Source organism: Nyctereutes procyonoides, unplaced genomic scaffold (genome assembly GCF_905146905.1).
Source record: "Nyctereutes procyonoides isolate TBG_1078 unplaced genomic scaffold, NYPRO_anot_genome, whole genome shotgun sequence".
NCBI classification, from domain to species: domain Eukaryota; kingdom Metazoa; phylum Chordata; class Mammalia; order Carnivora; family Canidae; genus Nyctereutes; species Nyctereutes procyonoides.
The window spans coordinates 68,519,670-68,532,580 of NW_026575126.1; the positions used below are offsets into that span (position 1 = coordinate 68,519,670).

General features: G+C 39.7%; 1 protein-coding gene across 3 annotated transcripts in view; it reads left to right on the forward strand.

The window, feature by feature from the left end:
• Window positions 1–12,806, forward strand: part of LOC129519426 (cytochrome P450 3A12-like) — a 53,268-nt gene extending 40,462 nt beyond the window's left edge. The window contains exons 11-13 of one of the 3 annotated variants that reach the window (XM_055339920.1): window positions 6,517–6,743; window positions 9,227–9,389; window positions 10,762–12,806. In XM_055339920.1, coding sequence (XP_055195895.1) covers window positions 6,517–6,743; window positions 9,227–9,389; window positions 10,762–10,857 — 486 coding nt within the window. In that variant the 3' untranslated portion in view covers window positions 10,858–12,806. Of the gene's footprint in view, window positions 1–6,516; window positions 6,744–9,226; window positions 9,390–10,719 lie in introns of those variants that run through there. The other 2 variants (XM_055339921.1, XM_055339922.1) reach the window with 2 other exon arrangements.
• Window positions 12,807–12,911: the final 105 nt, after the last annotated feature.

Below are 12,911 nucleotides of genomic sequence, written 5' to 3' on the forward strand. Positions count from 1 at the left end.
GGGTTTATCTAATTAATTATTTCAAAGTACCAACTCCTGGTTTTGTTTATCTGTTCTACAGTTCTTCTGATCTCTATTTCATTGAGTTCTGCTTTAACCTTTATAATCTCTCTTCTTCTGCATGGTGTAGGCTTTATTTACTGTTCTTTCTCCAATTCCCTTAGGTGCATGGTTAGCTGTGTATTTGAGTTTTTCCAATTTTTTGAGGGAGGTTTGTTCCCTCTTAGGACTGCTTTTGCTGTATCCCAAAGATTTTGAATGGTTTTATCTTCATTTTCATTAGTTTACATGAATTTTTTATAGTCAATGATATATTTTTTTACTTTTTAAAATTTAAATTCAGGACAGCCCTGGTGGCTCCGTGGTTTAGCGCTGCCTTCAGCCCAGGGTGTGATCCTGGAGACCTGGGATCGAGTCCCACGTCAGGCTCCTGGCATGGAGCCTGTTTCTCCTTATGCCTGTGTCTCTGCCTCTCTCTCTCTCTGATGAATAAATAAATAAAATCTTTAAAATAAAATAAAATTTAAATTCAATTTGCCAACATATAGTGTAACACTCAGTGCTCATCCCATCAAGTGCCCTCCTCAGTGCCCATCACGCAGTCACCCCATCCCCCACCCACCTCCCCATCTGTTACCTTTTGTTTCCCAGAGTTAGAAGTCTCTCATCGTTTGTCTCCCTTTCTAATTTTTCCCACTCAGTTCCTTCCTTTCCCTTATAATCCCTCTAACTATTTCTTATATTCCATGTAGGAGTGAAACCATATGATGATTGTCCTTCTCTGATTGAGTTATTTCACTCAGCATAATACCCTCCAGTTCCATCCATGTCGAAGCAAATGGTGGGTATTTGTCTCTTCTGATGGCTGAGTAATAAATGGATGAATGGATAAAGATGATGTGGTATATATATATATATATATATATATATATATATATATATATATGATGTATGTATATATATATGATGTATATATATGTGGTATATATATGTGGTGTATATATATACATATATATGTGTGTGTGTGTGTATATATATATATATATATATATATCCACACCATAGAATATTACTCATCCATGTATCTTTTAATCCTTCTCTAATTTCCTGGTTGACCCATTCATCTTTTAGTAGGATGCTCTTTAACCCCAAGTGTTTGAGTGTCTTCCAAATTTCTTCTTCTGATTGAATTCTAGTTTCAAAGCATTTTGACCTGAAAATATGCAGGCAATAATCCCAGTCTTTTGGTATTGATTAAGACCTGATTTGTTACCCAGTATGTGGTCTATTTTGGAGAAAGTTCCATATGCACTCGAGAAGAATGTGTATTCAGTTGCATTAGGATGGAATGTTCTGTATATACCTGTGAAATCCATTTGGTCAAGTGTATCATTCAAGACCCTTGTTTCTTTGGTGATGTTCTTCTTAGAAGATCTATCTTTTGCTGAGAGTGCTGTGTTGAAGTCTTTACTATTTTTTGTATTATTATCTATGTATCTCTTCACTTTCATTATTAATTGATTGATATACTTGGTTGCTCACATTAGAGGCATAAATATTCATAATTGTTAGGTCTTCTTATTGGATAGACCCTTTAAGTATGATATAGTGTCCCTCTTCATCTCTTATTAGAGTCTCTGGTAAAAACTGTAATTTATCTGATATGAGGATTGCGACCCCAGCTTTCTTTTGAGGACCATTTGAATGGTAAATGGTTCTCTGCCCCCTCATTTTCAGGCAGGAGGCGTCCTTAGGTCTAAAATGAGTCTCTTGTAGACAGCATATAGATGGGTCTTGCTTTTTTTATCCAGTCTGATACCCTGTGTCTTTTGATGGAATTTTTTAGCCATTCACATTCAGGGTAACTATTGAAAGATATGAATTTAGTGTCATAGTAATACCTATACAGTCCCTGTTTTGTGGATTGTTTCTTTGGGCTCCCTCCTTCTCTTAAAGGGTGCCCCTTAATATTTCTTGCAGAGCCAGTTTGGTGGTTACATATTCTTTCAGTATTCTGGAAGCTCTTTATCCCTCTTTCTATTCTGAATGACAGCCTTGCTGCATGTTTTTCTCATTTAGTACCCTGAATATTTCATGCCAGCCCTTTCTGGCCTGCCATGTCTCTGTGGATAGATGTGTTGTTAATATGATATTTCTCCCCATATAAGTTAAGAATCTCTTGTCTCTTGCTACTTAGGATTTTTATCTCTTTTATCTCTTTATCTTTAAAATTTTCAAGTTTCACTATTTTGTGTCAGGGTGTTGAGCAGTTTTTGTGGATCTTAGGGGGTCTTCTCTATCTCTTGGATCTAAATGCCTGTTTCCTTCCCCAAATTTGGGAAGCTCTCAGCTATGATATGTTCAAATATACTTTGTGGTCCTCTTTCTCTCAGCCTCTTCTGGAATTCCAATAAGATGAATACTCTTCCTTCTCAAGCTATCATTTATTTCCCAAAGCCTTTACTCATAAGTTCTTGACTACACAGTCAAGACTACACAGTCTCTTTTCCTCAGCTTCCTTCCTTTCCATCTACTTGTCTTCTATGTCACTCACTTTCACTAATCCTAGCAATTAGAGCATCCTGTTTAGAATGCATGTCAGTTAAAGTATTTTTAATTTTGACCTGATTCTTTTTTTTTTTATAAATTAATTTTTATTGGTGTTCAATTTACCAACATACAGAATAACACCCAGTGCTCATCCCGTCAAGTGTCCCCCTCCGTGCCCATCACCCATTCACCCCCACCTCCCGCCCTCCTCCCCTTCCACCACCCCTAGTTCATTTCCCAGAGTTAGAAGTCTTTATGTTCTGTGTCCCTTTCTGATATCTCCCACACATTTCTTCTCCCTTCCCTTATATTCCCCTTCACTATTATTCATATTCCCCAAATGAGTGAGAACATACACTGTTTGTCCTTCTCCGATTGACTTACTTCACTCAGCATAATACCCTCCAGTTCCATCCACGTTGAAGCAAATGGTGGGTATTTGTCGTTTCTAATGGCTGAGTAATATTCCATTGTATACATAAACCACATCTTCTTTATCCATTCATCTTTCGATGGGCACCGAGGCTCCTTCCACAGTTTGGCTATTGTGGACATGGCTGCTAGAAACATCAGGGTGCAGGTGCCCCGGCGTTTCATTGCATCTGAATCTTCGGGGTAAATCCCTAACAGTGCAATTGCTGGGTCGTAGGGCAGGTCTATTTTTAATTCTTTGAGGAACCTCCACACAGTTTTCCAGAGTGGCTGCACCAGTTCACATTCCCACCAACAGTGTAAGAGGCTTCCCTTTTCTCCACATCCTCTCCAACATTTGTTGTTTCCTGCCTTATTAATTTTCCCCATTCTCACTGGTGTGAGGTGATATCTCATTGTGGTTTTGATTTGTATTTCCCTGATGGCAAGTGATGCAGAGCATTTTCTCATGTGCATGTTGGCCATGTCTATGTCTTCCTCTGTGAGATTTCTCTTCATGTCTTTTGCCCATTTCATGATTGGATTGTTTGTTTCTTTGGTGTTGAGTTTAATAAGTTCTTTATAGATTTTGGAAACTAGCCCTTTATCTGATATGTTATTTGCAAATATCTTCTCCCATTCTGTAGGTTGTCTTTGAGTTTTGTTGACTGTATCCTTTGCTGTGCAAAAGCTTCTTATCTTGATGAAGTCCCAATAGTTCATTTTTGCTTTTGTTTCTTTTGTTTTTGTGGATGTATCTTGCAAGAAGTTACTGTGGCCAAGTTCAAAAAGGGTGTTGCCTGTGTTCTCCTCTAGGATTTTGATGGAGTCTTGTCTCACATTTAAATCTTTCATCCATTTTGAGTTTATCTTTGTGTATGGTGCAAGAGAGTGGTCTAGTTTCATTCTTCTACATGTGGATGTCCAATTGTCCCAGCACCATTTATTGAAGAGACTGTCTTTCTTCCAGTGGATCATCTTTCCTCCTTTGTCGAATATTAGTTGACCATGAAGTTCAGGGTCCATTTCTGGGTTCTCTATTCTGTTCCATTGGTCTATGTGTCTGTTTTTGTGCCAGTACCACACTGTCTTGATGACCACAGCTTTGTAGTACAACCTGAAATCTGGCATTGTGATGCCCCCAGCTATGGTTTTCTTTTTTAAAATTCCCCTGGCTATTCGGGGTCTTTTCTGATTCCACACAAATCTTAAAATAATTTGTTCTAAGTCTCTGAAGAAAGTCCATGGTATTTTGATAGGGATTGCATTGAACGTGTAAATTGCCCTGGGTAGCATTGACATTTTCACAATATTAATTCTGCCAATCCATGAGCATGGAATATTTTAGAACCATATGATCCTCTCATTAGATGCAGAGAAAGCATTTGACAAAATACAGCATCCATTCCTGATCAAAACTCTTCAGAGTATAGGGATAGAGGGAACTTTCCTCGATATCTTAAAAGCCATCTACGAAAAGCCCACAGCAAATATCATTCTCAATGGGGAAGCACTGGGAGCCTTTCCCCTAAGATCAGGAACCAGACAGGGATGTCCACTCTCACCACTGCTATTCAACATAGTATTGGAAGTCCTAGCCTCAGCAATCAGACAACAAAAAGACATTAAAGGCATTCAAATTGGCAAAGAAGAAGTCAAATTCTCCCTCTTCGCCGATGACATGATACTCTACATAGAAAACCCAAAAGCCTCCACCCCAAGATTGCTAGAACTCATACAGCAATTTGGTAGCCTGGCAGGATACAAAATCAATGCCCAGAAATCAATGGCATTCCTATACACTAACAATGAGACTGAAGAAAGAGAAATTAAGGAGTCAATCCCATTTACAATTGCACCCAAAAGCATAAGATACCTAGGAATAAACCTAACCAAAGAGGTAAAGGATCTATACCCTAAAAACTATAGAACACTTTTGACCTGATTCTATCTTAATTCTGCAGTAATAGAATCTCTAGAGTCCTTTGTGATTTTTTCCAAAGTCACCAGGAATTTTGTAATTGGACTTCTGAATTATATCTCTGACATGTTACTTAAATCCATATGTACTAGATCTATGGCAGAGAGCATTTCTTCCAGTTCCTTCTTTTGTGGTGAATTCTTCCTTCTAGTCATTTTGTCCAGTGCAGAGTGGCTTGATAGAAGTGATCAATTTTCTCTCTGTAGCATTTCAGCTGTTCTCTCTTTATATCTCAGGTTGGATTCATAGGTGTTCAGGTTTTTTTGAAAGTTATCGGGGTAAGTTTGGGGGACCAGATGAATCAAGGACTCTCACTCTTCCACCATCTTGTCTCCTCTCCCAAGGTTCTGCTTTCTTACATCTGCATTATCTGCAACTTGGGGACTTCATGTTGACTGGGTAACAAGTGCTAGAGTGTTGCTCACTTGCTTTTCAAGTGTTTGGCATGAACTGACATAAATCTCCTCAGTTCACAGCTTATTTGCAAGTGATTTCCCCTAGGTTCACATGGGCTGGGAAATATGGTGGTCTACATGGGTATTGGGTGAACAGAGTGTTCTGACACACACCCTATGAAGTATCAGGTTTTTTTTTTTGAAGTATCAGTTCTAATTATCTTCATATAACAAGTCAGGAAACTGGGATACAGAGAGACAACATAACATTCTTAAACTATCATATAACTAATGGTGAAGAAGCTAAGGTAGGAGACAGGTTGCCTGGATCCTGATCTACCTCTAACTTCTGCAATGTTGGCTCTTCATTATAACACCAAGTGATAGAGACATATTGCATACACTGTTTTCAGATCCCTGCCCAATCTGGAGTTCCCTACTTATGAAGGGAACCAGCTTCTGAGGCTGGAGGAGCTTATTTGGCAAACAGTGAAACCCTAAGGCAACAACTAGGAGACTTTTCAACCGCAGAGGGTGGGGCTGAGAATAGAATTCTGATCCCCTTAACAGTGTTCCATTAGAACTGAAATTGTGTTCCCACAATTGGTAGCATCCAGCCCTACCATTTTATGCCCTGTTTGGGTTGAAAGGAAACTGTGGCACCCTGAAATATTTCTATTTTTGTATAAGATAACATTTATCTTAAAATATTGTATAGATAATTGAAGGGCTAGGAAGCAGGATATTTCAACTAAAAGAGTTTATGTGGATATAGGATATTTTCTGTTGTACATTCTCCTTCCATGGTACAGATGTAAGTAAGGCCCCTCTTTTGAAAGGAAGGTGACTTCAGCATATTTCACTTAGAATAAGGGTCATGGTATATTAGTCACTTTATTCATATGAGGAAGAAACACCACTACCTAATAGTGGGAAGGATTTCAGGCCCTGTTTATGGGATTGTCCCAGGTGTCTCCCCTAATTGTTACTATTGCACACGTGTCAGTGGGCCACTGAGCAGATCAAAGGACATGGTAGACAGTCAAATGATTATAAATGCCCTTTATCAAAACAAATGTTTCTTAGAGGTTTCTTTCTAACAGGTCAGCAGTAGTGCTGATAAGGAGTTGAAATTGATCCCCAAAATCAATTTATCTACATCTCTTTCTTTCCTTCCAGGCAGCACCTACTTATGATACTCTTGTACAGATGGAGTATCTTGACATGGTGTTGAATGAAAGTCTCAGATTATACCCAATCACTGGTAGACTTGTAAGGGTCTGTAAGAAAGATGTGGAAATCAGTGGTGTGTTCATTCCTAAAGGGACAGTGGTGATGGTGCCAACCTTTACTCTTCACCAAGACCCGGATATCTGGCCAGAGCCTGAGAAGTTCCAACCTGAAAGGTACAGGGAATCCTGGAAAGGGGAACCCACCCTCATATTGGAGGATATTTTGAAATTTTCTTAGTATAGATGACAATCATGTGGTTGTACAATGACTTATTTGTACATCTTTTTTTCTTATAAGTATTTTTCTTGTTATGAAATTATGATTGTTGTCAAAATTTTATAAACTGTACACCCTAAAAGAGAATATTAAAGTCAATGTCAGTCCCAATACATCAAGATTATGAATAATGATACATATGTCCTTTGTGGACATTTAGAGAAATGCATAGAGATGCATATATTGATTATTAAAAATTAGGATGGCATTATATTTTTTGAATGACTTACTTTTTATTTTATTTTATTTTTTTAAATTTTTATTTATTTATGATAGTCACACACAGAGAGAGAGAAAGAGAGGCAGAGACACAGGCAGAGGGAGAAGCAGGCTCCATGCACCGGGAGCCCGATGTGAGATTCGATCCTGGGTCTCCAGGATCGTGCCCTGGGCCAAAGGCAGGCGCCAAACTTCTGCACCACCCAGGGATCCCAAATGACTTACTTTTTAAAATATTTTATTTATCTATTCGTGAGAGACACAAAGAGAGAGGCAGAGACACAGGCAGAGGGAGAAGCAGGCTCCATGAAGGGAGCTGGGTGGGGAACTCGATCTCAGGATCACACCTCGGGCCAAAGGCAGATGCCCAACCGCTGAGCCATCCAGGTGTCTCTTGAATTACTTACTTAATGTAACATTAAACTATAACAACATCTATATTTGGTTTGTGATCATATGCATGTAATTTTCTTAACTACAACCTTACTGAAGGAAATAGGTCTTTTTCTTTTCCTTTAATTTTTTTAGTCCTCTTTACTATGAATTCACCTCCCATGTCCGCACATTCCATGTTTGCAAACCTTGGCCACCATTCTGCTAGCCTAAATGGGAGAGCAGTCTGTGGCTCTGAGAGTTTTCATCCCTAGCAGGAGAAGCAGCCTCATGAGCAGGTCCTATGCTGTCTGTGGCTGCAATCCTGTGCAGCTCCCATGTTTGTTTGTTGTGGTTCGTCCAAAGCAAAGTCATCTGAAAAATCTGCTCTCTAGCTGTCTGAGGAGCCTTCTTGAAGGGGTCTTGAGCTTCCTCTTCTGGGAATTCAGAGCAGAGTCTGGCTTTGGGCACAACTTAAATTCTGCAAAAGTTGGTACTTTCCTGTTTATTTAATTGGTGAGCAAAATTTGGAGTGAACTTTTTAGGGATCTAGACTTTTGGCTCCTGACTCTAAGCTCCCTGATGGCAGAGCCGTTGTCCTGTTGCATGGTGTCACTAGTGCTACCATCACATCTACATGTAATACTTCCTAAAAGAAGTCAGAATTGACCAATTGAGCTGTTTCGTGGATGAGAAGCCCTGGTGGTTCCCATTCCTGATCACTCAGCAGTCCCCATTCCTGCCACTTCTCAAACAGAAACCAGAAGACCACTCCTGTTGCTTCTCTCTGATTCATTCAGTCATGAGAGGAAGTGCTTACTTATATGTATTAGGGACTATGCCAGGCAGTGCAAGATTCACGTATTAAAAATGGCTGTTATGGAGAATTTTTGACACATACAAAGGGATATTCTAGAAACACACGTCTAAGAAACACTTTTAATGCATCGTATGTGCCCATCACCTGCCCAACAACCACTAACCATGTCAGCTGCCCCATCCACAAACCTTCACAATTCCTTGTCTGATTCCCATATTACATTAAGGCTCATCATCTATAAACACACTCCAGTATGTTCCTCATAATATATGGAGTTTAAAAAAAATACCTACTGAGAATGCCATTATTACCTTCACCAAACCCACATTTTTCCTAAATATAAATATTGAGGAATGAGTTTTGAATAAAATATAAGTCTAACCTTCAAGGAATTTATAGCCTCATGGAACAGATATGCAAAATTTCAGTTATTACACTCGTTATACCTAACCGTGAGTATGAGCATAGTAGAGTAGCAACATTTGCCCATGCATATCATCTAACATGCTATTATTTGGAAGAGGGGTACTGCTGGGGAAGAGGGGGAAGTGAAGGGAAAAATAACAATACAAATCATGGGAGGCATTTTTCCTGCTTCTTTTGTCCATGGATATGTGACTAACATAAGTCAGTGGGGGCAGGATCCTACCTTTCCTTCAATCAGTCATATTTCCTGCTCACCTTTCAGAGTGTGAACAACTCACCACCCTGAATGTAATCCCAGTGTTCAAGACAAATCTTGTTTTCAATAGCATTCATCTCATCTCCTAAACAGTACCGAATGCTCCCATAAGGAAGGGGTATCCAATTATCTATAGCTAAAATTGTCACTACAGAATAAACATGGCAGGATTTCAGTAACCAGTCCATCAAAGTTTCCTATATACTCCTGGTTGAAAACTCCTAACATGTACCTCTTGTGGTTTTTATGTTTCACTAACTTGTTTCCAACTTGTATTGTGGAACCAGGTTCAGTAAGAAGAACAAGGACAGCATAAATCCTTATACATACCTTCCCTTTGGAACTGGACCCCGAAACTGCCTTGGAATGAGATTTGCAATCATGAACATGAAACTTGCCCTCATCAAAGTCCTGCAGAACTTCTCCTTCAAACCTTGTAAAGAAACACAGGTCAGAAAGAGAACTTTCTGCATAAATAGTATTTTATTGTTTTTTTTTTTAACTAAGAGATATCGAATGGATGTGGGGGGCTCATTTACCCTTTAATAATTTGTCCTATTTCCTGGAGAATCTATTTGGAGTCATTTGTGGCCTTTTAAGTGTCCTTCAGCTCCTGAGTGCATGTCTGTGTCTTAAGACCACCCAACCATAAGGATCATCTATCTATTCAGTGCAGTTCACAAGATATGATTATGCAAAGACCTTTAACTTCAGCAATGTTTTAAATTTCTTTCAAGTCCACTGAAAGGAAGGGAACAAGCTGTGTACAGTCATGACATGCAGTGTTTACTGCGACATGACTTTTGAAGGATGCTCTTCCCCACCACAACTTACAGATGCTATCAAGACCGTGATTCTCCGGATCCCTGGGTGGTGCAGCGGTTTGGTGCCTGCCTTTGGCCCAGGGCGCGATCCTGGAGATCCGGGATCGAATCCCACGTCGGGCTCCCGGTGCATGGAGCCTGCTTCTCCCTCTGCCTGTGTCTCTGCCTCTCTCTCTCTCACTGTGTGCCTATCATAAATAAAAACTAAAAAAAAAAAATTAAAAAAAAAAAGACCATGATTCTCAACCCATGGTTCTATATTGGAATCAGTGGGTTCATTAAAAATCCTGATGTCCAGGTCATTTCAGAAATTCTAACATAATTCACACAGTGTCTGGCTTTAAAAGTACCCTCATTGATTCTCAAGTGTAAGCAAGGTTGAGATTCACTGGTTTGAAGCATTTCTGCCAGATGTGATAGACTACCATGGTCTAGGCCATCCTGGCCACTTGGCCCCACCTTCCATGAACCCCACTGACAGAAGGTTCTCCCTTTCTATCCCAAACTGCCATCATGAATGGATGTTTCCACTGGGAGAAGTGACAGGATCATTAGCAGGGAGGATGGCCATAGAATAAAATACATAATACCCACTCAGGATGACCTTCCAAACTTCAACATACACAAGTTAACTCTGTATTACTTTTCAAAATTGTGTTGCCATAATGGCTAAGAATCTGTCCTAAATTTTAAACACTCATCCTTTTTACTTAAAATCTAAATCAAAAAAGAACACAAACCAACATGAGTTTGTCTCCATCCTGGTACAGAGTTGAGTACTCAATAGATACTCTGCTGAATGAGTGATGAATAAATGTTCCATGTTCCAGTCTTGACAGCTTACAGAGTAAGATAAAGAATAAGAGATACAGGATGCTAAACCGAGAGTACTTACATATTTGTAACACATTAGTGTCCTTCATGTATCTTGCTTACTTTGCATCTGTCATTGGCAGGGCTTCATTCCTGGCTCTCATTTGCTGGTTTAACTATTGCAGATTCCCCTGAAATTAAGTTCTCAAGGGTTAATTCGACCAGAAGAATCCATTGTTCTCAACGTTGAGCCAAGAGATGGGAGTGTGCGTGGAGCCTGAATTTCCCTAAGGACTTCCCTTTTGTTCTTCGAGAAGCTATATCCCAGAACACCACAGACCTCAATTTCCTTTGTGAGTAAAACCCAGAAATGAAGATGGGCTTCGTTTACTGCCCATGACGGGTGACTAGAGATTCTGTACACTCCTTCAGCTTTGTCTGGTGTCTGTGTGGAGCATTATATATTGTGGAGAGTAAACTAGACATGTAGATGCAGTCTATCTGGTTCACACAGACTACCCCCAGTTTGTGCCATCTACTCCCCTGAGCACTGATCAAGAATAAAATTTTCTCAAATTTTCATCAGATGATACCAACTGAAAGGCTTTTAGCTCTTAGCCCTTCAGTTGGTATCAGAAGCTGTACAGTTTTCCTATTTTCCCCTCCACTCCTGCCTTTTCTCTTCTCCTCTCCTCTTCCTTTTTTTCTCTCCCTAGATAAGTCAGTCCTAAAGTCAATAGGTGGAGCACAGGCAGGTGGGCAGCCCCACACTGGGGGCCAGGGACAGACAAGAGATCACAGAGACTCCCAAGTTATAGACTCAGTAGGGTGGGATGGTGTCCACATGGAGGAGCTGCCTGTCATAGGTGTGGGAGCCCAAGCTAGGTGAGAAGGGTGCTCACACGGAGAGTGGTCTGGTGAGAGCCCCCAGAGTCTAAATACAGAGTAGAGAACCCAAGTAGCATGAAGGTGACATCCATGGTGTAAAGGAATGGAGTAGGGATTAGTTACATAAAGAGGGATTAATCAGAGAAGTAAAGATTTTATTTTATTATTTTTTTTAGAAGTAAATACTTTAAAGCTAAAGGGTTTCAGGAGTTTCTCACTGTTGGAGAACTGTGTCACTTATTTGGAAAAGGAGCGAGACAAATGAATCTGTGTATTCAGAGATTGGAAGTCCGTCAATATAAAGTCAGGCTTTTTGATACATAGATGATAAACTGATAGAGAGCAATTAAAATGTGTATATTTACCTTTCTGTGTGTAAAAAACACATTTTCTCTACCTCTTCTACAAACAGTTTTTAGAAACAGTGACATTTTAAGACTATAAGCACATCTTCTGCCCAGATCTTGCCTTATAAATGTTATTTTCCTGAAAAGAACTAGGACTGTTCAGAAAAATGGCTGATTCCAGGCTGGCAGAGCACATGATGAGCCTGGAGCATGTTTTGCCTACACAGTGATGAGGACATGTCCACAGGACACAGAGCCAGCCTGAAGGGCTTCATCCACCCATCAGAAGCAATTTGGGCTCATGATAACTGACAATATGAAAGTATATGACTTGTTTAATAAAATAGGAATACAAAAATACACACAGATATAGATAAATACAGAGGTAGATTACAGTTGATGAGGACACTCACACAGTTTCAAAGTATCACCACTCAAACACCCATGAGTAACTGAAGAAAGAGTAGCTCACAGAGCAGAGATTTGGCAGACAAGTGAAGGTCATCAGGAACAGGAGGAATTGATGGGGCATCACCTAATAGGATGGCATAAGAAGATCTCAATATCACCTCTGAGATATTCTTGACAGGGATGCAAACCTGAAAGAAATCCTGAAAAAAAATAAGGCAAATCCAAATAAAGAAATATCTATGCCTAATCTGTAACTTGTGTGTAATCGTCTAAAAAGTCAAGGTCATGGAAGTGATAAAAAAGAAAAAACAAGCCCAAATTGGAGACACTTGGCCCCCAACCCTACCTCATAGCAAACCATGACTGACAGTTTCCACCTATCCCAGGAAGGTAAACTTTTAAGTTTCCTAATGGGCACTAGTGAGTTATCTTCAGGATAGAAACCCAAGAAAGAAAGGATCCTGGCCTGAAACAACCCTTTCTTTTCCTTCTATGCACTTCTTGCCCCACCCTCCTTCCTAGAAAACCCTGCATTTTGTACACCTCCTGAGAGAATTTGTCTACTTGCCAGGTGGGATGTGCCAATTCACCAATCACTTAATAAAGCTGATTATATCTTCAACTTGTTTTGTTGGAATTTTGTTTTTTAATAAAAGCCAGAGACAAACTAAGGAAGTGTTCCAAACTGA